The sequence below is a fragment of the Apiospora phragmitis genome (assembly GCF_038363925.1).
Source record: "Apiospora phragmitis strain CBS 135458 chromosome Unknown utg000010l:1.0-9815664.0:1.0-9183399.0, whole genome shotgun sequence".
Lineage (NCBI taxonomy): Eukaryota > Fungi > Ascomycota > Sordariomycetes > Amphisphaeriales > Apiosporaceae > Apiospora > Apiospora phragmitis.
Genome location: NW_027117409.1, coordinates 8,722,974 through 8,746,020, shown reverse-complemented (window position 1 = coordinate 8,746,020; position 23,047 = coordinate 8,722,974). Strand labels below are relative to the sequence as shown.

Sequence of the window (23,047 nt, the reverse complement as noted above, 5' to 3'; positions counted from 1 at the left end):
AGAGGTGTCCGTAGCTCTTCGGTGGTCTCGGTTACCACTTTGGGGAGCGAGCCGATGGATCTGGATTCTGATTAGCGCCTCACCATACCTCGTCTTACTTGATCTGAACAGCAATTTCTCTTTTCCCTTTACGATCTCGCATCACCCACCGGGGTCTTTTTCCTTTTTAATCCCTCTCGCCCTTTTTTCCCTTTCACTGTCTCACCTATACTCTATACCCTGTCCGGTGGCCATATTTGCGTTTTTGGGGATATGCCAGGGAGGCTCTGGTTGATTCGTCTCTTCCAAGATCGGCCGTCTTGGCCAATCTCATCCGGGACACCTGCTTGCCACGAAGTCACAATTCGATATCCTGTGACTTCTGCTTGTTTTACGGCGGTACACTAAGTTATCTTTCTGTATTTGGGCGTCTGCAGCAAGTCGAAAAAAAGATAACACCTGGTCGTTGACACAATACTGGTGTTCTTGGAGTTGGCTGGTTTTGTTTTCCACCGCGCTTGGCGTTTCACCGCGCTCTGTTTGTTCGCCCTAGACCATACGACGCATCTAATGGTGTGTCTTGGACGACACTTGCATATATTGACGGCGGCTCGTTTTGAGAGGGCCATTTACTCGGCTAGATGATTTACTTTTTCGGACTGGGAGAAGAGGAGAAAAAGGAGTAAGGGGTGATGTGGTGGGAGCCAGCCTTTTTTCTCGTCTTGCGCTTCTTCTACACCTATCTCATGGTCGCCTTTCTTTTTCCATCGTCCCAGCTTCGAGGGGAAAACAGCAGGCGCGATAGCCGCACCACGAGCTGATGGAATGAAGTCGGAAATGATGTTTCCTGAGATGCAACGAAACAGGGGACCTCGCTGGCTGGCTGGCTAGATGAAATGAGCTAAGGGGTGACGCATGGTTGATAGTGGACGGCGACACGATGATGGCCTGGCTAGATAAATATCGGACGAAGCGAGAAAGGAGAACCAAAAGGGGTCTTGGTTTTCTTTTGCTGGTCGTCGCTTCACGATGATGGCTGGATCAGCTCTTGTACATATACCCAAGCGATACTACTATCAGAAATACAGACCCGTGATATGATTGACAATTGCTTGCAGAAAGATAGATGCGTAGGTATTGCGAAATGTTCTGGTTTGGTGTCGTACGTGTCTTGAGTTCCTTGATCACAGTGCCATCTTTGAGCCTCTCTTGCCTGCTAATCTATGATGGGGTCTTCGAAGTGCGTACCTATCTATTGTATCCGTGGCCATGGGCCTGCCCAACGAAGGCATCATACTGTTGTCAAGTAGCACAATGTCCTTTTGCTCTCCCATGCCAAGTAGCAGTACCTGGCTAAGTCAAGTAGGTAGGTACAAGGGGACAATGGGATGACCACCAGGCAACATTAGCATTGAGAGAGTGGTTCATATACCCAAACAGAGCGCTCCTCTTCCAACCGCCACTGGGGCCCAATGGTTCAGTGGTTGCTGCGGCGTTTACCTATTCCCAGTGTAAAAGGCAGCGGTTAGAAAAAATGCTCGAGGCTTGTGTTTCTGGGGTATGATTTTCGTACGGTTCGATCCTGACAGGGCTGAACCTTAGCTTTTTTTGTTTTCATTTTATATCAATTCTCCTTCCCCTTCCTGATTTCCATTAATTACCCTTCTGTCCCCCATTTCTTTCCATCTCTTTTATTTCATCTTATTACTGAAGATGCTGGGAGTCTGGTGAACGCGTTTGAGATTGGTGCCTTTCACCCTTGGTGTTTCGTTTGCTTGTCCTCCTGCCATATTTAGTTTATCTCTCATATTTTATGTACGATACCGGGCTAGCAATTATACATACCCATGTGAAGCATGACTTAAGTAAAAAGAGACGCATATAATTGTTCTTCGATTTTATTTACAGGTGTTACGTGAGATGTTTGTTCTCTCATATTGTTGCTTTGTTTTAAGCGTCTGGCTTCTGTCTGAGGCCTACCACCGTCTTATTGAGGCAGTCGCGGCACCTTCGTTGCTGCCAATCAAGTAATATTTATTGGAAATCTCGTCTAGATTTGTCCGTAGATATTCCCTTCAACCTCACATCACTTTTCACCATCTGTCTACTGACAATGAAGTCAACCATCTCCCGCAAAGACCTTGAAGGTCATCCCTCGCTGGCAACTATCAGCAATGTCCAACATCTGTCTTCTTACAGCTGGATCGAATCCCCCGAGCCAACTATCGTTGTCCCAGGCGTACCGCCCAAATGGCAGCCCCCAAGACGCGAAGTCGTCTGCCCCAAGGATTTAGGCTTCCACTACATTGCACAGAACGCGGCCTGCCATCCCGACAGTCCTATGGAACCTCTCTTCCGCGCGTTGTACCAAGCAGGTCCCTCGTTCGACGTGCGAAACATCGACGTCGTCACGGACCGGAACAATCTCCGCAAGCTTCTCTCGTTTGTCGACCCTAAATCGACCCGCTTCGGCCTGGAAGCCTTCACTATTCATGCCGAATTGGCGGTCGAGAACACCGTCATTATTTCCCGGGTTGAGGCTCAGACTCACGAGATCATCGGACCTGAGAAATTCGTAGGGTACGACCACGAGTTCGAGAAGGCCTACACTACATGCGAAATCCCCAACAGTACTGGACACCACCGGGTCATCACCTACAGCTTCCGAGGTCTCAGCTACGTCGTCCGCTACGAGGCTGACGCCTATGTAGACGCGCAAGAATCAGTGCCTCAAGTAGATAGCAAATCGGAGGATTCCATCACAAGCATTACCAGCAACATCGATGAACTATCCCTAGGCTCAGGCTCGAATCTATCGGTTAGAAAGCAAGGTCAAATTGTCCCACTGGACTCAACACTGGAAATCAAGACACGCGTCGCGCACAAGCCCATCGGTGTCGACGATGTGGCCCCCCCAGCTCTGGATCTTCCAGACGCCCAAGCTTGTGCGTGCCTACTACCGCTATGGCCCATTCGGAGAGGCACACGTCGAGGACGTGACGGATAAGGTAATGGCATGGGAGCGAGCCCAGCAGCCAAGCTTAAAGAAGCTGGCGGCGTTGATGACGAAGCTTACTGAGGTGGTCAAAGGCTTGTGCGGAAGTTGTGTGATCCGTTGTTGCTCCGAAAAGACAAATGAACTGGTATCCAGAAGATGGATGGTAGACCGATGCTTCCACCGGACCTGTATAACAAGTGGGATAAAGCTTAGACATGTCCGACCGGCGTGACAACTAGACCTAGGTATCGACGGGATAGCTGGCAGTGACTGGTAGTGAATATGAATGCGGTGTCCTCAAAAACCTGTCATAGATAACATCTGGCGATTTGATACTCGAAGTGAATTGACCGAATCGGCAGGGGTCTTCGAGTCCGGGGACCATGCACGTCGTGGTGTGGCCGGACACTGCATCTCGGCGTAGTTCTCATTGGCGCAAACCCATGATGACATACATCCACTGGGCCCGAGACTTCCGCCACTGTCAAGTAGGTTAAATGCTTGATAAGATATTTAGACAATGAACATATATCAGGGTTCCTAGCAGAGATCAATTGATTGAATTCAGGAGATTCAAGTGGCAAAAAGAAAGAGGTCAACCAACTTTTGAAAAATATAGGGCTGCTGCTGTCTGCTTCCCAGGGCCGATCTCGCCGCCTGCAATTGATTTGCGCTTAGCCCAGAACCCCCCAAGACCCCCTCCTTTACTCTTTAGACTCGCTAGCGTCGACCCCATGTACCCCGCGATTGGTTCCTGTCCTGTCAACTCACCCCACCAAGAAAAGTCCATCCTCCCACCCTCAAGAAACCTTTGAGCTTTTTTTTTTCCGCCTCCGTCCCTCTCTTTCCTTTCTGGATTCTTCACTGCTGTCTTTTTCTTCCTTCCCTTCAATCATCCTGCAAGATACGACAGCCTTTTCAGTCCCTCCACGAAAAGAAGACATACTCACAAGATGGCTGCCAACGATTCTACCTACGCCCTCTCGGGTGCCCACAAGGATGTATGTCTTGCGCCGACTACTGCCCCGCGTCGATAGTACAATGGAATGCTGACAGACTGTTACCAGATGCTCGAGAAGTCTCTTCTGGAGACTGACCCTGAGGTCGCTGAGATCATGGTATGTTTAACAAAGACTCGTTGGTTGCTTCTTTGGGACTTGAAACTAACGCGCAGTGCCCTATAAAAAAAGATCCAGCGCCAGAAGGAGTCCATCGTCCTCATTGCCTCGGAGAACATTACCTCGCGCGCTGTCTTCGATGCGCTCGGTTCGCCCATGTCTAACAAGTACTCCGAGGGCCAGCCCGGAGCCCGGTACTACGGTGGAAACCAGCACATTGATGCCATTGAGACCCTCTGCCAACAGCGTGCCCTCAAGGCTTTCGGCCTCGAGTCCGACAAGTGGGGTGTCAACGTCCAGTGCCTCAGTGGCAGCCCGGCCAACCTGCAGGTTTACCAGGCTTTGATGCCCGTCCACGGCCGACTGATGGGTCTGGACCTGCCCCACGGTGGCCATCTTAGCCACGGTTACCAGACCCCCGCCAAGAAGATCTCGGCCGTCTCTACCTACTTCGAGACCATGCCCTACCGTGTCAACATCGACACTGGTATCATTGACTACGACCTTCTCGAGGCCAACGCCCAGCTGTACCGACCCAAGATCCTGGTCGCTGGTACCTCAGCCTACTGCCGCGAGATCGACTATGCCCGCATGCGCAAGATTGCCGACTCGGCCGGTGCTTACTTGGTCGTCGACATGGCCCACATCTCGGGTCTGATCGCTGCTGGTGTCATCCAGTCTCCCTTCCCCCATGCCGATGTCGTCACTACTACCACACACAAGTCTCTCCGTGGGCCCCGTGGTGCCATGATCTTCTTCCGCAAGGGTGTCCGCAGTGTTGACGCCAAGACCGGCAAGGAGGTCATGTACGACCTCGAGAATCCCATCAACTTCTCCGTTTTCCCCGGTCACCAGGGTGGACCCCACAACCACACCATCACTGCTCTCTCTGTTGCCTTGAAGCAGGCTCAGTCCCCCGAGTTCAAGGCCTACCAGCAGCAGGTCGTCGACAACGCCAAGACTCTCGAAAATAAGTTCAAGGAGCTTGGCTACAAGCTGGTTTCCGACGGCACCGACTCTCACATGGTCCTGCTCGACCTCCGTGCCCAGGCCCTGGATGGTGCCCGCGTGGAGGCCATCCTTGAGCAGATCAACATTGCCTGCAACAAGAACAGTATTCCCGGCGACAAGTCCGCTCTTACCCCTTGCGGTATCCGTATTGGTACCCCCGCCATGACCTCGCGTGGTTTCGGCACCAAGGACTTCGAGCGTGTGGCCGAGTACATTGACCAGAGCATCAAGCTCTGCAAGGAGATTCAGGGTGAGCTTCCCAAGGAGGCCAACAAGCTGAAGGATTTCAGGGCCAAGGTTGCCAGCGGCGAGGTCGCCAAGATCAACGACCTGAAGAAGGAGATCTCTCAGTGGTGCTCCACCTTTCCCCTCCCGGTTGAGGGCTGGAGAGCGGAGGCTGGCTTCTAAACGTATGAGTATGCTTCGGAGAGCGGAGTCAGCGGTGCTGAAAATTCAACCTTTCGACGGAAAGGGTACGACTGAGCAATCAACTTAATCAAGCTCGGGAGGTTCATGAACTGGTTTAACACTAGAACTGGCGGTAAAAAAGAGGGGGTCAATTAGCTGCATATCTGGGCGTTAATATTTGCGCGGTACCAGCGGGAGTCTGGGAAAGCCATATGGGTCTGATTTCACTGCTTCAACGCAGTCTGGTATACCATACACCACGTGGGTGTTTTGCGATTTGGGAACGATGTGCATGCAAATTTGTATAATGAAAAAAAGAAAACCCGGATTCAGTGCGAATCGCGAATCCCAATTGATCAGAGAAACATCTCCAACTTTGTCTGCTTCGCTATTGCCATTGCTAATGTGTGGTTGAATGTTGTCCCGCAGAAAAATCACGTCATGACTTGGGGTAGTTTGGGGTTTCTTGCATCATTCCATATTGGAAATGGTATTAATCATCATGGTACTACGTCTTCTATATATTGATCTCCCATCATGAAAACGTATAAAATGTTTCAATCCTTGAAGCGCTTCGTCACTTGAACAAATAATCTCCAATACTGACCGGTACATAGCCCGTCGTCTTATTACACCATGCCTTTGCCAGACGCCGATCTACATCCTGTCGCTACAGGGCTTGCGAAAGAGACAGTTGATGTACGTCGGTATTCACAATTCTATGTTGAGCCCACAAGCCCGCCGCTGACATTAGAATTAATCTTCAGAAACATGCTGCAGAGCAACCTCAAAAGCTTTTTGCCGGTTGGTTCTGTCCCTTCGTCCAGCGCGTCTGGCTCGCGCTGGAGGAGAAGGGCATACCGTACCAGTACATCGAAGGTGCGTGCGTTCGGCTCCCCTTGGGGTAAAAAAGGAAAACGACGACTTTCAAGTGTGCTGATAGAAAACAAAACTCACCACAGTCAACCCCTACCACAAGGGCGAGCAGCTCATGAAGGCCAACCCGCGCGGCCTCGTCCCCACCCTCGAGGTCGCGCCCGGCAAGGCCCTCTACGAGTCCACGGTCCTGCTGCAATACCTCGAGGAGGCGTACCCAGACCACGCGCCCCAGCTGCTCCCTCCTCCTACTGCTGCTAAAACCGGCAGTAGTAATGAAAGCGGTGGAGATCCCCTCTTCCAGCGCGCCCGCGCCCGCATCTGGATGGACTTTGTGACGTCGCGCATCATCCCAGCATGGCACCGACTACTGCAATCCCAGCCATCTACGTCTGGTAGCCAGGAAGCCGGCAAGAAGCGGCTCGAAGAACTCCGGGACGAGTACCGCGGCTTCCTCCTCGAGTTCGCGCGCGCCATGGACCCCGAGGGCCCGTACTTCGCCGCCGGGGAGGACCAGTTCGGCATGGTCGATCTGGCGCTCGCGCCGTGGGTGCTGCGGCACTGGGTCTTTGCACACTTCAAGGGCGTCGCGGCGGTGCCCGACCCCTCGGACGACAATACCACCAGCGATGACGACAAGGCGGCTTGGGCGAGGTTCCGGAAGTGGCAGGCCGCGGTGGAGGGCCGGGACAGCGTCAAGCGGACCGAGAGCGAGAGGGCGAATTACGTGCCCATTTATCAGCGCTACGCTGATGATGTGGCGCAGAGCGAGTTGGCTAAGGCTACGAGGACGGGGAGGGGCGTGCCTTGACGTGTGGAATCTGCTCTACGAGGTCCACCGAACAACTGGACTTACCATACTTCAATGTGCTCTACATTTGACAACTTAAGTAATGATTCCAAATGAGTATGACTGGCTTGATAGGGTTATCGTGCCAAGAAATCACGCAATTCGGTTTATGGATTGTAGATGTGGAGGCTCACCATGGCAGCTAACCTTTCTCAGTTCTCATGATCCATGTGAATGGTCACCGTTGCCCTGCACCATGGCATGATCCGAGATTCTTTGGGAAAACTCTGATCTATATCGACATCTATATATCATGTTCGTCGGGTTATTCAAGGTAGGATGATGGCCAAAAATCCCTTATCGCAATTGCCATCAGCCGAACGTCCACCATGGCGACGTTTTACCGAAGCGTCTTGGCCCAGATGATCATCTGCGGCGTCATCGCCCTGCTCGGACCGGGCCTCTGGAACGCCAACAACTCATTTGGCGCTCGCGGTGCGCTGCTGCCGTACTTGGTCAACGACGGCAACTCGCTAGTCTTTGGATTCATGGGTCTCTTCTGCATCCTGTCGCCCGTTTTCGTGAACTAGATCGGGGTCAGAAACACCCTGATTGCAGGTACCCTGGGCTGGTCCATCTACAGCGCTGCCCTGTACCAGAACAACCGCTTCGGCACCGAGTGGTTCGTCATGCTCGGCGCCGCCGTCTGCGGCGTCAGCGCGGGCCTCTACTGGGCCGCCGAGGGCGCCATCGTGCTGTCCTACCCCGAGCACGCTAAGCGCGGCCGCTACCTGGCCCTGTGGCTGGGCTTCAAGAACAGCGGGCAGCTCCTGGGCGGCGCCATCAACCTGGGCCTGAACGCCCGCACGGCGACGAGCGGCAAGGTCTCGTGGGTGACGCTGCTCTTCTTCGTCATCCTTCAGGCCTGCTCGCTGCCCCTGGCCTTCCTCCTGCCGCCGCCGAGAAGACGCGCCGGCCCGACGGGTCGCGCATCGCGGTCGAGGCCCGCACCACGGCGCGCGAGCAGCTGCGCCGGCTCTGGCGCACGGCCACGACGAAGCAGATCGGGTTGCTTCTGACCGTCTTTTTTTCTTGTTGGTATTACTGGGGCTACGCGTCGAGGTACCTGACGCTGTCCTTCTCGGTGCGCGCGCGCGCTCGCCTCGTTCCTGTCGGCCGTCACGGGCACCATCTCCGGCGCCCTGTTCAACCTATTCCTCGACTCGCCGTGCCTCAGCGTGCGGACGCGCATCCGGGCCGGCTTCGTCGGGTCCTGCGGCGCGTTCACGCTGCTGTGGATCTGGGTGCTGGTCGTGCAGCACGAGTACGAGTACGCCCGCCCTCCCGCCCCGGGGGCTCGACTGGACCGATCCCGGGTTCGGGCGCGGTTTTGGTGTGTATATTCTGCTGCAGGCGGCCGGGAACGTGGTGCAGAACTACCTGTGCTTCCTGGTCGGCACCGTCGGCGACGGCACGTCGGAGCTGAGCCGCGGCACGGGCCTACTGCGCGGCGTCGAGAGCTGGGGCCAGTGCGCGTCGTTCGGCATCAGCAGCAGCCGGTTCTCGCCCTTCTACACGGCCGTGGTCAATGTGGTGGTCTGGACGCTGAGTTTCGTGCCGGCGTTCTTCGCTGTCTGGGAGGTTCAGGATCGGAAGACGGCGGGGGCAACGACGACGTTACCATCGGCCGGTGGTGGTAACGACGAAGAACAAGGTAGGGTGGTCAAGGAGTCGCACCACGTTATTACTGATGAAGAAAAGATGGGCGTCAAATGATTTCAAATGATTGGCTAAGGTAAGTAGAAAAATAGGGGTTAAGGCCAGAAGCCGCTCCCAATAACCGTTGGCCATCAAGTCGGACCAACTGAAATAATACTAATACCCAAACGTCGAAAGATTATATAAACATGCATTACCTTCGACCCTTGAGTGAAAGGTTCGGACAGATGCACATGTTTTGTTCATGTCTGCTGACCGAGCCCATGCACGGCATGATAGAGCAGATCGTGACGCCGGTTTCACGCACTTTCCAGCCCAATGGCTCACACTAGCCAGGGAATGATAAGACATGTATATCTACATGATGTCTCAACCAACCACCCCTCCATGCACACTTAGCTGCGGCTGAAGATGCCCTGCAAGGCGGCCAAGTCTTGTTGGCTTTCCTTTTCACGAGTCAGCACATGCTTTTTCCCCATCCCCAGAAAGAAACCACCTAGCAGTGAATGAGCAACAAATATGTCGTGATTGTATCCCAGCCATAGCAGAAGTTGTTGACGTTTTGCTGAGCAGATAATTGCGTGGGTAAAAAGGGGCACGGCGTAAGCTGTAACGAATACTGTTGAGATGCCAGTAAGGTAGGAGGAGTCCGTTTCAAAGCACTAACCGCCCAACCGGTATTTGATCGTACATATGTACATATTTGTTAGGTACATGTTGACATGCGTTGATTCTCCCTCGATAAGCCATCTACCGGCACGGCTCTGCTTTCTGGGGCTAGTCTTGAGCGCCACAATTGGCCGAGAAACCGGGCAAACGCAGCCTAGGGCTTTCTACTACTTCCCATTGAACAGAGGTCGCGAATCTGAGCTAGAAACGATATGATATGCATTGAATATTCATAATCTCATCTTCAAACTTGTGCAGACTGGTCGCCGTAGACTATGGTTGCTTCCTTTTTCCAAACAGCCAGGTAGGTCTAGGCCTTGGCTGCAGAGACTAATGCTGCTAACACTGCGCAATGTCCTTCCCTGCCCCCGCAGATTCTACAAAGGTCTGGCCCTACAATCGCCATGAAGAGGAATGATATCCGGGGTATGGGGTTGGTGTAGATAAGCTTATGCCCAGCCCTATGGCGTCGAATTGAAGACGCTACGACGTACAAGTCGCGAGAAACCTAGCACGCTATCAAGCATGTTTCTTGAGCATGTATTGTGATAGCTTACCTGGTACCTATCTACATACAGTATGCCGCCTTGTGGGTGGGACGCGCTTCAGTGTCTCAGTGCATGCTCTCTGCATATCGGCTGGGAATGGATTTCAACTCTGAAAAAGAAGTCGCTGTCGGGTTTTAAAGTCGACAGGGTCTCCTGCGAATCCAATATTTCTTTTTGGTGCACCCAAACCCGAATTCGCATCACAAATCCTGTTCCTCATATTGCCTACCGACGGCACCATGGATGAGAAGGCACCAGGTACCAGCGGCATGTCAGCCACCAAATATGTCAACTCTCCTTCGATAGTGGAAGCAACAGTGCAAGTCTCAGAAGTGCCCATGTTTGACCAGAAGGCGACCAAGAAGCTCTTGAGGAAGCTGGACTGGCGTCTCATCCCATTCATGAGCCTGATTTATTTGTAAGTCGCCCTTCCCACCAACGTAAAAACTTACTATGCCTTCTCGCGCAGGGTATCATTGTCGGCTGATCTAATCGCAAAAAATCGCAAAAAAAAAAAAAAAGGCTATGCTTCCTCGACCGCACCAACATCGGCAATGCGCGCCTCGACAGCCTGGAACAGGACCTGCGCCTCCAGGGCCTGCAGTACAACGACTGCCTCGCCATCCTGTTCCCCTTCTACATCGCGGCCGAGATCCCGTCCAACATGATGATGAAGCGGCTGCGGCCGTCGGTCTGGCTGACCTTCATCATGGTCGCCTGGTCGGCCTGCATGATCGCCCAGGGGTTCGTCAGGAGCTACTCGGGGCTCATGGCGACGCGGGTGTTCCTCGGCGTCTTCGAGGGCGAATTTTTCCCTGGGGTCAACTACTATGGTGAGTGAAACCACACAGGCTATCCAATATGTCGTGCTAACGAGATATTGCAGTAAGCTTGCTTCTGCAGGTCCCCCCCTTTATTCCCACTCCGGGTATTGGATTCGGCGCAGAATCGCTCACCACGGCTCTAGATCACCCAATAGTATTGCAGGCATGAGTGCGGTTTTCGTATGGCCCTGTTCTTCTCCGCCGCGACGCTAGCTGGTGCCTTCGGTGGCATCTTGGCGAGAGGAATAGCCGAGATGAGGTAATCGCATCAAAGCCGTGTCATTCACCCAAATGAATGGCCATCCGTTTTCTGATAGTGATTTGTAGCGATGTGGGTGGACTCTCAGCATGGTCTTGGATCTTTATTCTGGAAGGCCTTCTCAGTATACTGGTCTCTTTCTCAGCCTACTGGGCCATATATGATTATCCCGCAACGTAAGTACGCCCCTAACTAACCACCGGACCATGCCTGTTGATGTTTTCTACCCTTATCTTACACGGCGACACAGAGCAAATTTCCTCACCGACAAAGAGCGCGACGAAGTCGAGCGCCGCCTCACCGCCGACCGGGGCCACCTGTCCGACGACTTTGACGTGAAATATGTGTGGCAAGCCCTGGCCGACTGGAAGATCTACGTCTTCATGCTGATCTGCATGGCCGGGTTCGCGCCCATTTACTCTTTTTCGCTCTTCCTGCCCACCATCGTCAAGGGCATGGGCTACTCGGCCAACAACGCGCAGCTCATGAGCGTGCCGCCCTACGTTTGTGCTTGTGTTTTCACCATCGGCGCGAGCTGGCTCGCCGACCGCGTTCGCCAGCGCGGCGACTTCCTGCTGGGGTTCCAGCTCGTCGCCATCTTGGGGTTTGCGCTGCTCGCGGCGAGCGGGAACGCCACGGTGCAGTATACAGGCACGGTCTTTGCTGCTATCGGTAAGCCTTTTTGCCACTTGCTAATTTTCCTCTCTTTCTCCCTCTATATAGAGATTTTATCGTCTGAGAACTTTGGTGGTGCTAAGTTAACCCGTTTCGGGGGTACTGTTTAGGTATTTATCCGCAAATTCCCCTGGGCCTGGCTTGGAACGGCGCCAATATCGGAGGCAGTCTGAAACGAGGTACGCCATGCAAGTCATGGGCGGCAACTGTGGCGGCATCATTGCGAGCTACGTGTACCTGACGCGCGACCGCCCCCGCTACATTGCAGGACACAGCATCTTGATCGGATTCGTGTGGTATGTATTCGCCATCTGCCGCTGCTGAGGATCGGCTAAAACTAACATCTTGACCAAGCATGGCATTCTTCTTGACCCTCTTCATGACTATCTGGTGTCGTCGGGAGAACGCCAGACGGGACGCCGTGGCGCAGCAAGTTGGCACCCAGGAGTTGACGGAAGAGCAAAAGATGCTGGAGAGAGAGTTGGCGGATAACGTCCCTTGGTTCCGATACGCCATCTAAGGCGAGTCTATATGTGTAATTCGTAGTGCTAGGTGGGCCGGGCCAGATACTAAGTAGACTCGAATGTGTATGGTTCCATACGATGGTCCTTAAAACAGTGTTTGGGCGCTTTGGCTTTTCTCCCCCCTGGGATGACGGGAAACGCCCATGTGCAGCCTTGGGTTTTGGAACCAGCTCATATCAGAACCTTGGTCATCGCATCCCCCAGCCCCCTCTCTGTCAACCACGCCTCCAACGCCCTCATATCGTTGCGATTAGCGCGCTCACCGCGCCGCTCGCCGAGAGTATCGGTAATTTCGCGCATGTCGGGAAAAGCGCGCACCGCCGCGGGCCCCGCCCCGTCGGGACCGGAGCCGCCGCTCAGGGTCTCGCGGTACCGCTCGCTGACCTTCTTGTGGTGGGCGGGGATGTCGCCCCAGCTCTCCGTCTTGATGAAGCGCATGTAGTCATCGACGGCGCGCGCCGACGCGCCCTCGACGCACAGGATCCCCGGCTTGCCCGCGAGCAGGAAGCCCGTGAGGCCGTAGCGCGGCGCGTGCGCGACGAGGTCGTCGCGCTTGGCGCGCGTGCTGATGGAGGGGAAGTAGAACCAGACGCGGATGAGGGTGCCGGTGTCGTTATTGTAGCCGTTGGTGTCCGATTCCGTGCCTGTGCTGTTGTGCTGCTGGTTCTGTTGTAGATGCAGGGAGGCGGCGTCCTTGATCTTTTCTATCGTCGCGAACGTGTCGTTGTTATTTGCGTCTTGTGGAATGCGGGCCATGAGCTGGGCGGCTTCGGCTTTGCTCATCCATGTTGGCTGCTGCAGCCGGAACTTGACGGGTGGCGGTTCCACCATCCCTGCGACATCCTGGGAGTTTTCCACGGCCAGCGGTATCGATATCTCTAGTTTCAGGGACCTTTCCGAGGTTGATGATGTTGGAGAACCTTCATCTGCGTGGATTTCCAAGGTGAGCAACATGGCGATACTCGGAAGGAGTTTGCCTGGTGCTGGTGCTGTTGCATCGTCACTTGTGCACCAGTCTTTCAACTCTTCGACATAGGTGCGCGCCGTATCTGCCACGACTAGTTCTTCCCCCAGCGTATACATGGCCATTAGCAAGTCGATTTGGCCCAGCTGGATCTCTAGGAGCTCCTTTGGCAGGAGCTTCATGGCCCCATTGGCGGGATCTTTGCTGCCCATGGCTGTGAGTTCTGCACACAGGAGATGCTGTCTAGACCAAAACTGTTGTTAGCTCGTCATCATATTCTACGGGCCGATGCAGGCGGGTAACTCCGACTTACCTAAACCCCCTGATTCTGATTAACAAATCACTTGCTGCGGGAAAAAAAGGATTTGGGTCGTTAGAATAAGGATATGGGGAAAAGTGCGGGCTAATATCACGTGCATTGCCCCATTCTCCTATCGGGAGGATGCTGATTGGACGAACCATTTCATCACCACCTTGAGCCTAACTAATCGGCTGCAGTCGAACTATATCAAACCCCTGCGGCTTGTTTAATTCCCAGGGGTTGGGAAAAGGGGGTATTTTATCTCATCGTTAACTTTCAGTCACCATTCAAGTTAGATGTGCTCATATGCTCTGGAGCTGCTTCGTGAGCACTCCCTTGCTTTTCTTCAGCCTCTTAGGTACCGGAAGCCAACGTATATTCTACGACTGCCTGAACGTCATTGTAATACCCAAATTGTCATGGAAAGGGGTCGTCCCTCTTCATATCAACTCAAACCGCGTTCCGACTCGGACACTGAATATCTACGTCGATTTTCTTAACATATAATACTATCACGTGTTGTCGTTACCGTACAACTGGACTCGGGACGTTTGATGACACCATAATGGTATATTCAAGGGCAAAGCTCTCGACCCGTCTGCTTTTACTCGTGTTTTTGCAGTGACCCCCAAGGCTTGAGATTCGTACTAACTAGCATTACAGTTGGGCCCGTTTTACGGCATAGTTTGGGGCGCTACCCGGCTTGGCTTGGCAACAATGGTCCACCGTAGTTGCCTATGTAGCGATAGGCAATACCTAAATATCGGGTTCTACTTGGAGGCTTTTCTAGATGGGCTGTGCGTATGGTCTCGGCCCAGGGTGAATTGGGCCCAAAGGCTAGAGTGGTGGATGGCAAAGGTCCCGTCGAAGCTTTGATCTCCCGGAAGGGACCACGATCAACGCCCCTTTCATACGTTAGCCAGAAGCCGTTGGAAGCTAGCGTGTGCGCAATACACAGTCCGGGAAATTTGCATCGTAGAGGAAAGGATGCATGATATTCGGTGGTAATTTCGAATCTTATCAGCGCTAGTGGTCTACCGTTTTGACTCTTTCTCGTAGTACGATTGCTCGAACAGGGCTGCCAAGGAATATATCGATGATAGCCCTATCCAAATTAAACTCTACTCATGTTCCGTTAATCGTAAGGTCAGAGAGTGAAGAGTAAACACCACAACATTGCGGTGACTTGGCATGCGACTAGGGGTAGCCTCGTGCTCATGACGCCTATGGCGAGATCAACAACTGATATACGCATGATAATGTTCTTCTATAATAATAGACCTGCCTCGCTCCAACATCTAACGACTCTTTTCCTCATCATCACCACACACACATCTACACACTGCAACAGATCAACAGCTCCTCAGCCCAACATACTCTCTTCCAAACAAACCAGCTCGTCTGCTGAGAGAAAAAAACCATCACCAACTACATTCAAAATGCACTTCAACGCTGCCTTCATCGCCCTCCTTGCCGCCGCTGCCGGTGTCGGCGCCAGCACCATCGAGGACCGCAACCTCAACGGCCCCCCTTTGTGCGCCGAGCTCTGCTTCAAGAAGGCTGTTGAGGCTTCCCAATGCAAGAACCAGAAGCACTACATTCGCAACCTCTGGAAGAAGTACCCTTGGGAGTGCCTCTGCAAGTGAGTATCTATCCTCTTTCCGGAAACCCATCTCAACAGGAAGCGTTTTTACTAACTGCCTGGACCTCCCTCTCAGGGATCAAAAGTTCCACGATGCCGTGGTGCCTTGCATCGAGAAGAAGTGCAACCAGCCCAAGGAGCGGTAAGAATTCCATAACGTAGCCTTTTGATACCTACCCTGGGGGTGCTAACTGGATATCTCTCAACACAGCCTCCAGATTAGCGCGTTCATCGAGAAGACCTGCGGCTACTCCATCCAGGTCGACGGGCAGGCGAAGAGCCCTCAGTCTCCCGAGCAGCCCCCCAAGAGCCAGTACCGGGCGCGCAACTACAACAACCCCAAGCCCAAGCAGCAGGCTCCCAAGAACGAGTACAAGCCCATCAAGAAGCCCGAGTCTCACCAGGCCCCCAAGGATGATTACAAGCCCAAGAAGACGGAGCAGAAAGAGCCTGCCAAGAACGAGTACAAGCCCACCAAGAAGCCGGAACAGCAGCAGGCTCCCAAGGATGCGTACAAGCCCAAGAAGACGGAGCAAAAAGAGCCCGCCAAGGACGAGCACAAGCCGGCCAAGAAGCCGGAACAGCAGCAGGCTCCCAAGGGTGAGTACAAGCCCAAGAAGCCTGAGCACGCCGAAGCCCCCAAGGGCGGTTACAAGACTGCCAAGATGCCGGGGCAAAACCAGCTCCCCGAAGATGGATACAAGTCCAAGAACTCCCAGCCTCTCCAGCAGGCTCCCAAGAACTACTAAGCTAGTTCTCAGAGGGCAATACCCCCTTACTTGGGTAGCTTCCGGTAATCGAGCACAATGGGGGTGGAATAGTAATGACAGGACCTTCAGTGGTGGATAATGATGACGGATTATTATTTCTTGGACGCCTGGCAGGGCGGTCCTGTATCTAGGGTGTCACTCGTTTGCACAATTCCCCTATTTACTGTTAGCAGTGTGTAACGTGCTTAACGTAATAATTGACAATTATGACTTATGAAACTTCTCTATCGTCACTGCTTCACCTTGTTTCCTTTTGTCTTGATGCACACCCCATAGGCAACAATCCCAATAGCCGATTATCTTATCCCTATTTAGTCGGCGGCTGCAGGTGGCTTTCAGGCAGCAATTGGTTCGAGACAGATGAAACCCCTTGTCTCCCATATCGGAAAACCCCCTCATCGGAAGATATATCCTTGGCAGTTTGCCAACTTCCCCCCCTCCTCGTACGATTTCGTTACTGCATTAACGCCGATGCAACCAGGGATGAAACCCCGCAACAAACAATATAAAGCTAACCCGCAAGGTGCCAGTTGTGTTCCCCCATTTCGGCTTCCAAAACAACGAACAACCGAGTAAATGGTCTTTGGATTGTTATCAAAATTGTACTCCCCAATCAGCTGTCTCTGCTTCCTACGTTGCTTCCTTCTGCTGCTCCAAGAGACGTCGCGGGTGGCAGTGAACAAATTATATACCATTGGTCTTATGCCGATTTGAAGAACAATGACATTCCACGGTCCGACCAAATTCTTCACCCCAAACTCTGCGGTCCAACTGTACAAGGGCATTACGCAGACCCGCCCGAAGTCGGTCTATACTGCTATCCGCATCCTCTGCACGGTGAAGAGGCATTTGAGCAAGCAGCCCGGCATCCAAGCCGTGTCGGACCAGAGTGTGTTGATCCAGATCAAGAGTGTTCGGCAAGGTGGCCAAAAAGGAAAAGCCCAAGTGCTAGAAGAGGCGCGCGAGGTCATTGCCAAGGTAAGAGACAGAGAGAGAGGCCAGACACCGAGAAAACAGGGTTACGAGACAGACAGGGCTAATAATGGTCTGCTCGCAACCCAAATAGGCTCTGGAAGCCCCCAAGACACTTTTGAGCGTCAAATCAAGGGGAATACCAAGGACTTGGCATTTGAGTACGTGCCCGAAGAAACATCCTTCTTGGGAGGTCGGCCGGAGTACTGGGTCTCACGTGCCAGAAAGAGGTTGGAAGAGCGAGCCATGAAAAACGAGAAAGGGACGATCAGCTCCGCTGCGATGTTTTCACACGCATTATCCAATACGTAACGGGGTGCTGGAGGAATTGCAGAATACCTAGAGTACGCGATACGGATGTTGAGTAGTCCGATAATGATACTAGTAAGAACATAGCCCTTAATTATCAATTTATTGCTTTCCTCGCACCCCTTAAAACTAAGCGTGATTTATATCGGTCTTATATAAAAGGCTCAGTAAGTTAATAGAAACGGCTAAGCTTGCGTTTACTAGCCTCATCGAGCCTGATAGGTCCCATGTATGTTCCACGCGACCCGGAATTATCGAGCTCTTAACCAGTACACTATGACGAAACGGCGAGAATAGGGATATGCGTTGGCTTTATATTCGTGGTGCATTCTTAAATCAAGTACTCACTATAACATGAATGCGCCATGGGAAAGACAAACGGGGTCACATCACATTAAAGAGGGTTTGCTTCGCTGCTTGAAAATTTGAGTCGTCCCTTTAATGGTCCATATATGTATATTACTATCGGAATATCTGGAAGCTTGCGGCTGTTGAAATTGGCAGGCGTACCGTGCTTATATCTGGATACGGAACATGAATACACCCCCTCCTCCATTGTCTTTGCCAACCAAAGTGAGACCAATCTTGTCGTCTCGCATGTGGATATTGTATGACTAACCTCTGCCAGCCTCTCTATACAAGTGATTTTACTTATACACCGACTTCAGATGTAGCCCGGCTCCCAATACCGGCGTCTCAGCAGTTTAACGCATTCTTTAGCTCACAGCCACGAAATCCAGGGGTTTCAGTTCACGCATCCGTCTGCAGTTCCGCAAAACTTATAGCAAAGAATATTCTTCAATCAGGGTCGGATCCGATGCAAGTGGAAGGCCGCGGAGTCGCTTATGTGTCGGCCCGGATAAGGCTAAACCGTATCAGCACACAAATATTTACCATACGACAGTGCATCCTCAACGAACCTGGAGTGGTGGAAGTGACCATGGATCCCACAAATCTCACGTCTTTCTCTATCACGGTAGGGTGAGAGAAATTTCGGTCCTTATCCAAGGTGTATCCCTCTGTTGCGGTGTTGTCCACAATGATCCGCAAATGTTCGTTGGGCGATTCAAGAAATTTGACGCTGATTGCCTTGTCATTGGTTTCGAATTTCTTGGGCAATACAACAATTTGACGCCGCCTCGTTTCACCCAGAGGGCTTTGTGATGATAGTTCGAGACTGATGCTATTCCCTTCATGCATAACGGTCATTGTGGTAGGTGTAGCTCCTGCCATGGATAGATGGGGAGTTCTTTCCGGGAGACCCTGATCACACCCCAGGCGCACAAGACTGCCTAGAGACGGGTTGGGTCCTCAGTAATCTGCGCTTCGCTTTCTTTTCGCTACCCTCTGGTCTTTCACGGTCTCTTTGTCAAAGGAACGCCTTCTGGCAGGGGCACAACAACAGTGTCTGTCGAGTTTCTTGCTAAAACGAAATCTCCACAGACGGAAACCGACAGATTAGTCAAAGTCTGGAGTTGTTCCCGGCATCCGTCAAACTTGGTTCCGAGATGTACGGGTCTTGTCAGCTCTCCTAAAAGAACAAATGAGCACAAGGTGAATGATGTGGAACTGTTTCCACGTGAGAATAGACTGCAGACTCACTTCTTTCATACGTCCATAGCCACACCTTGGTCTCCGCCAGGAAGATAAGGAGCGGCTTCCAGGGATGGAAATGCATCTCCTTTACTCGAGGTAATCTCAGCATTGCATTTGTAGATTGGATCAATTGCAAGCTAAGTGTAGGAGTATAATGGACCGTAAAAATAGCCAAAGTAGTTTGGCAAGCTTGCCTGTAGTCCGCGAAAGACAACAGCTTGCTATCCGGGCTGAAGGAGATGGAGTATGCGTACCAAGCTGAAGGAGATGGAGTATGCGTACCAATCACGCCACTCGATGTGTAACAGTTGTGGAATACTGCCGTGGAAATCAGGATCAAATTTCAGCAGCTCCTTCCCCCATTTGGTGTGAAAGTGGGAAAGAAAATCCCGTGGAATGAGAGATGATTGATATGTTGCTTGATCTGGTAAGACTTTGTAGATGGTTCGAAGTACCGTAAACGTAAGAAGATCGTGTCCAATAGCCAAGGGAAAGGAGGTTGTGAACTTGTCCTGGCGGGATACGTCGACGCTGGATGGGTTAGGCCTTTCGAGGTCATGAGGGCGAATTTCAACTCCGGGGCGTGCTTCTCGGAAAGACTGGCGAAATATGATGGATATCTCCTCCTGCGGAAGCGAGACTTGTAGACTGGTCAGCCTGGATTTTGAGTCATGCGCCTGCCTCCCTGCTGCTCCCGCCTGGGAGGCGCAGCAGGGCAGATCGAAAGGCAGTTTCTGCAATTCCTCTGCGCATTGAGATGCAATTGATCAAAGTCGCACAGGGGTACAAGGCAGAACTCTGGGGAAATTTTATAGCTAAGCACCATTGGGGTTGACAGCCAGGAAGTTACAATACCTCTTTGACCACCTACTAGGTTGCTAGTAGGACTGGATGTAGTTCTCGTCGAAGATATGCTTTATTGCACGTGTTCTGGCAGATAGTCAAGCAAGCACTCTGCATCGTGACAATATCAAGCTGGAATCACAGGTATGAGTACTCCGTACGCTCCTAATGCTAATTTGTAGGGGGGCAAGGGGGCAAGGGGCTAGAGTCCTTGAGTGGCGCACAGACCAAGACAATTACAAGCTCCGTCAAGACAATTCGAACCGACTACACATCGCGCCTTCCTTTCAACCAGACCAAACCGAACATCAATACCATAAAGCAATGTGCCTCGACATCGAAGCCTTGCAGACTTTGTCTACAGCTGAGCGCGCACCCGATCGGATATATTTGATGGTGATGTCCCATTGTCAGGGTTCCCGGTTGTCTGTGGCAGGGGTTGCTTCAAGGACCGTCGATCTTCTATCGTTTACTTTAGGCAACCATGCGGTAGGGGAACCTCAGCGAATCGGTTGTTCGAAACCTGAACGATGTGTCAGCAAACGTGAAGAATACTTTATACGAGCTGCACCAGGACTTCGAATCCTTCAATTAAACAACAATTCCAGGTCCAGTTGACCTGCCGTTGCTCGTAGTGCATGCTGAGTAGTACCGAAGAGTTCCTTTGCTCACTAGATTCCGTCATATACTTACAGACCTCAACTACAACAATACCGCATTCACCCTTCGCCATGGCCGACTCCGCTCCCATGACTGCCCCGGAGGAGCGCCAGGAAGTGCCCGGAGTTATGGAACAGAAAGCCAAAACTCTTGTAAACTACATCAACAAGAGCAAGCATATCATTGTGTTCACGGGTGCCGGCATATCCACATCTACAGGCAAGTTCTAGTAACACATTAAGGGGTATTTCACTGACCGGAAAGCCAGGCATTCCTGACTTTCGCGGGCCGGAAGGGGTTTGGACGCTGAGAAAGCAAGGGCGACTGCGAACATCACATTATCGCACTGATATGGCACAACACGTAGTGAGTAGAGGTATTCACGGAGGCTGGGATAGGGGTTGGCTACTCACGGCCCAGCCATTCTTAACCGTCATCCACGAGCTGCCACCACCGAGGAGCAGACCCGAAACGCCGACATCGCCGCCTCGTCCGCCCGACACGGTCCGCTTGTGCTTGGTCAACTCGCCGTACACGTCTTTCTAACGCGACCCGGCGCCGAAACGCACCGTCTCGGAGCCGTTGTCGAACGTGATCTTGTTCAACGAGCTGAGATCGATGGTCACGCCGTCGGCGATGTCGTTGGTGCCCGGCACGGGAGAATGGGCGCCGCTGCGAACGGCGAACTGGCACTGGGTGGCTGCCAGCTCTTTCAAGAGTGCCGCGAGCTGCTGGGGAGAGTCTGATAGGACGATGCAGGCGGGTGAAAGACGGGTATTGATCACCCAGTAGGACCCCTCGCGGGAGCCATAACGAGGGTCGGCAGACTGAAGAACTTGCAGCTCCGGGTGGGCATCTAGGAAGCCGGAGTTCTGGAAGCCAACTGAAGCAGGGGTTGAAAATGTCATGATGTGAATAGTGTCACTTATTTTACTGAGTAGATTGGGAGCGAAGTTCAAAAGCCTGAGGCGGACAACGGGCGATATTTAAAAACAGCTAAGAAACAGACAAGGTTGAAATACAAAACACATTTAGTTGATCGGGGGATCGAGATACATCGAGCGAGGAGGCAAGTTAGGAAAGGCGATCACCCCAAGCAAAGCTGCCGTGGATCACATCCGCAGCAAGGGGGTGGTTCCAACATAATAATAACGTCGTGAATCAACTGAATACTACTCTGATAATCAACTCCGCTCATCCGCTGCTCGCTCCCACATATTTGGTTAACCCCTCCTTCAACCTCACTTGAGTTCAACAACACGGCCCTCGAAGTTTCCTAACGTTCAACATCATCTACACACCTTAGTTGCATTGCGGCCCTTCGACATCATGCAGCCCCCTTTACCTAGCCTTACGCCAACATGGCATAACGACATCTACCCAGCTATCGAGTACATAGCTGGAGATATCACCCATAGCGGCGAGACGATCGTCATTACTGGGGCGGTAGGTTTCCAATCGGCTAGTGGCGGTGTTCTTTTCTGAACAAGTGTATGACAGGGCTCTGGGCTTGACCGCGAGACGGCTCTCGCCTTCGCTACTGCTGGCGCAAAACAGCTGGTACTCATGGGACGAACTGTGGCGACCTTGAACGAGACGGCCTCTCTCGTCTCCAAGGTCAACGACGGACTGCAGGTTTCCGTTCTTGCGGTCGATGTCACCGACGAGGCCGCTGTAGCAGGCGCTGCGGCCAAGATTGGCACATGGAATGTCTTGGTCCACGGAGCGGGATCTATCAATACTCCGGTACCTGCGAGTCAAGCAGACATTGGGGAATATTGGAAATGTTATGAGGTAGCGTTGTGTCTATTCTTCACATGTGTTGTAAGAGCTGTAAGAGAAACTGATGCAGAGTTCCAGACCAACGTCAAATCGACAATTCTCCTCGCCAAGTACATGATCTCCAAGGCCAGTCAGGCCAATGCTTCGTTCTTGGCAATCACAGCCGGTGGGATTCAGTTTCCGACTGAGATGCTCGTGGGTAACTAGGGATATCTGGTTTCGAAACTGGCTCTGGCCAAGACAACCGAGTTCCTTGCCCAAGAGAACCCAAACATCTTCTTGCCTCAATCCATCCAGGCATGGTAGATACCAAGATCTTCAGAACCAGCGGGGCTACGCCAGATATTATGCCAATGGATTCCCGTACGTACTGCTCTTGGCGCGTCCAGCTCCTGAAGATATGGAACTAACTGTAGAGCAGCTCGACTTGCGGCGGGGTTCATGCTGTGGGTTACCAAGCCCGATGCCAAGTTCCTAAATGGCAAAACGGTTTGGTCGAATTGGGATGTCACGGAGCTGAAAGCCATGAAGGAATCCATCTCGGCTTCTGGTAAGCTCAACATCGGGCTAGTTGGCTGGCCATTTACCACCGAGAAAGCAGCATAATGGGGGGCATACAAGATGGTAGCTTCGCTCGTTACGATACGCTTGGTTACATGCGATCATCACACTCTTTGTTTTCTTTTCATCTCGTAGCCCAAATGAGATTGAGTCAATAGTCAATATACACGCATTGCGAGGCCATTCAGGCCGTCTTTTTCATAACTACTTATACACGCTGCACATAAGCCGGGCACAAGTCAAAGACCC

General features: G+C 52.4%; 11 protein-coding genes across 11 annotated transcripts; 9 read left to right on the top strand and 2 right to left on the bottom strand.

Moving 5' to 3' along the window:
* Positions 1-2,092: 2,092 nt before the first annotated feature.
* On the top strand, positions 2,093-3,209 carry PG994_012431 (uncharacterized protein; the record flags this gene model as incomplete). Its single annotated transcript, XM_066863840.1, is given in 2 exon segments — positions 2,093-2,884; positions 2,898-3,209. The coding sequence occupies 2 exon segments, from the start codon at positions 2,093-2,095 to the stop codon at positions 3,207-3,209; spliced, it is 1,104 nt and encodes a 367-aa protein (XP_066712950.1).
* A 721-nt stretch (positions 3,210-3,930) lies between these two features.
* On the top strand, positions 3,931-5,514 carry PG994_012430 (serine hydroxymethyltransferase- cytosolic; the record flags this gene model as incomplete). Its single annotated transcript, XM_066863839.1, has 3 exons — positions 3,931-3,978; positions 4,045-4,095; positions 4,168-5,514. 3 exons carry the CDS (start codon positions 3,931-3,933, stop codon positions 5,512-5,514), a joined length of 1,446 nt encoding a protein of 481 aa, XP_066712949.1.
* A 636-nt stretch (positions 5,515-6,150) lies between these two features.
* On the top strand, positions 6,151-7,201 carry PG994_012429 (uncharacterized protein; the record flags this gene model as incomplete). Its single annotated transcript, XM_066863838.1, has 3 exons — positions 6,151-6,213; positions 6,282-6,393; positions 6,477-7,201. The coding sequence occupies 3 exons, from the start codon at positions 6,151-6,153 to the stop codon at positions 7,199-7,201; spliced, it is 900 nt and encodes a 299-aa protein (XP_066712948.1).
* Positions 7,202-7,569: 368 nt separating this feature from the next.
* On the top strand, positions 7,570-8,956 carry PG994_012428 (UNC93-like protein; the record flags this gene model as incomplete). Its single annotated transcript, XM_066863837.1, has 4 exons — positions 7,570-7,732; positions 7,799-8,091; positions 8,148-8,510; positions 8,594-8,956. 4 exons carry the CDS (start codon positions 7,570-7,572, stop codon positions 8,954-8,956), a joined length of 1,182 nt encoding a protein of 393 aa, XP_066712947.1.
* A 1,399-nt stretch (positions 8,957-10,355) lies between these two features.
* On the top strand, positions 10,356-11,984 carry PG994_012427 (uncharacterized protein; the record flags this gene model as incomplete). Its single annotated transcript, XM_066863836.1, has 5 exons — positions 10,356-10,534; positions 10,639-10,949; positions 11,345-11,375; positions 11,450-11,871; positions 11,923-11,984. 5 exons carry the CDS (start codon positions 10,356-10,358, stop codon positions 11,982-11,984), a joined length of 1,005 nt encoding a protein of 334 aa, XP_066712946.1.
* A 76-nt stretch (positions 11,985-12,060) lies between these two features.
* Positions 12,061-12,394, top strand: PG994_012426 (uncharacterized protein; the record flags this gene model as incomplete). Its single annotated transcript, XM_066863835.1, has 2 exons — positions 12,061-12,170; positions 12,229-12,394. The coding sequence occupies 2 exons, from the start codon at positions 12,061-12,063 to the stop codon at positions 12,392-12,394; spliced, it is 276 nt and encodes a 91-aa protein (XP_066712945.1).
* A 175-nt stretch (positions 12,395-12,569) lies between these two features.
* On the bottom strand, positions 12,570-13,574 carry PG994_012425 (uncharacterized protein; the record flags this gene model as incomplete). The annotated part of the gene is made up of 1 exon (XM_066863834.1): positions 12,570-13,574. The coding sequence occupies one exon, from the start codon at positions 13,572-13,574 to the stop codon at positions 12,570-12,572; it is 1,005 nt and encodes a 334-aa protein (XP_066712944.1).
* A 1,528-nt stretch (positions 13,575-15,102) lies between these two features.
* Positions 15,103-16,054, top strand: PG994_012424 (uncharacterized protein; the record flags this gene model as incomplete). The annotated part of the gene is made up of 3 exons (XM_066863833.1): positions 15,103-15,305; positions 15,382-15,447; positions 15,517-16,054. The coding sequence occupies 3 exons, from the start codon at positions 15,103-15,105 to the stop codon at positions 16,052-16,054; spliced, it is 807 nt and encodes a 268-aa protein (XP_066712943.1).
* A 741-nt stretch (positions 16,055-16,795) lies between these two features.
* PG994_012423 (uncharacterized protein) lies at positions 16,796-17,359 on the top strand (the record flags this gene model as incomplete). Its single annotated transcript, XM_066863832.1, has 1 exon — positions 16,796-17,359. The coding sequence occupies one exon, from the start codon at positions 16,796-16,798 to the stop codon at positions 17,357-17,359; it is 564 nt and encodes a 187-aa protein (XP_066712942.1).
* Positions 17,360-20,514: 3,155 nt separating this feature from the next.
* On the bottom strand, positions 20,515-21,363 carry PG994_012422 (uncharacterized protein; the record flags this gene model as incomplete). The annotated part of the gene is made up of 4 exons (XM_066863831.1): positions 20,515-20,668; positions 20,713-20,801; positions 20,869-20,970; positions 21,025-21,363. The coding sequence occupies 4 exons, from the start codon at positions 21,361-21,363 to the stop codon at positions 20,515-20,517; spliced, it is 684 nt and encodes a 227-aa protein (XP_066712941.1).
* Positions 21,364-21,784: 421 nt separating this feature from the next.
* PG994_012421 (short chain dehydrogenase) lies at positions 21,785-22,843 on the top strand (the record flags this gene model as incomplete). The annotated part of the gene is made up of 4 exons (XM_066863830.1): positions 21,785-21,901; positions 21,956-22,403; positions 22,445-22,600; positions 22,659-22,843. 4 exons carry the CDS (start codon positions 21,785-21,787, stop codon positions 22,841-22,843), a joined length of 906 nt encoding a protein of 301 aa, XP_066712940.1.
* Positions 22,844-23,047: the final 204 nt, after the last annotated feature.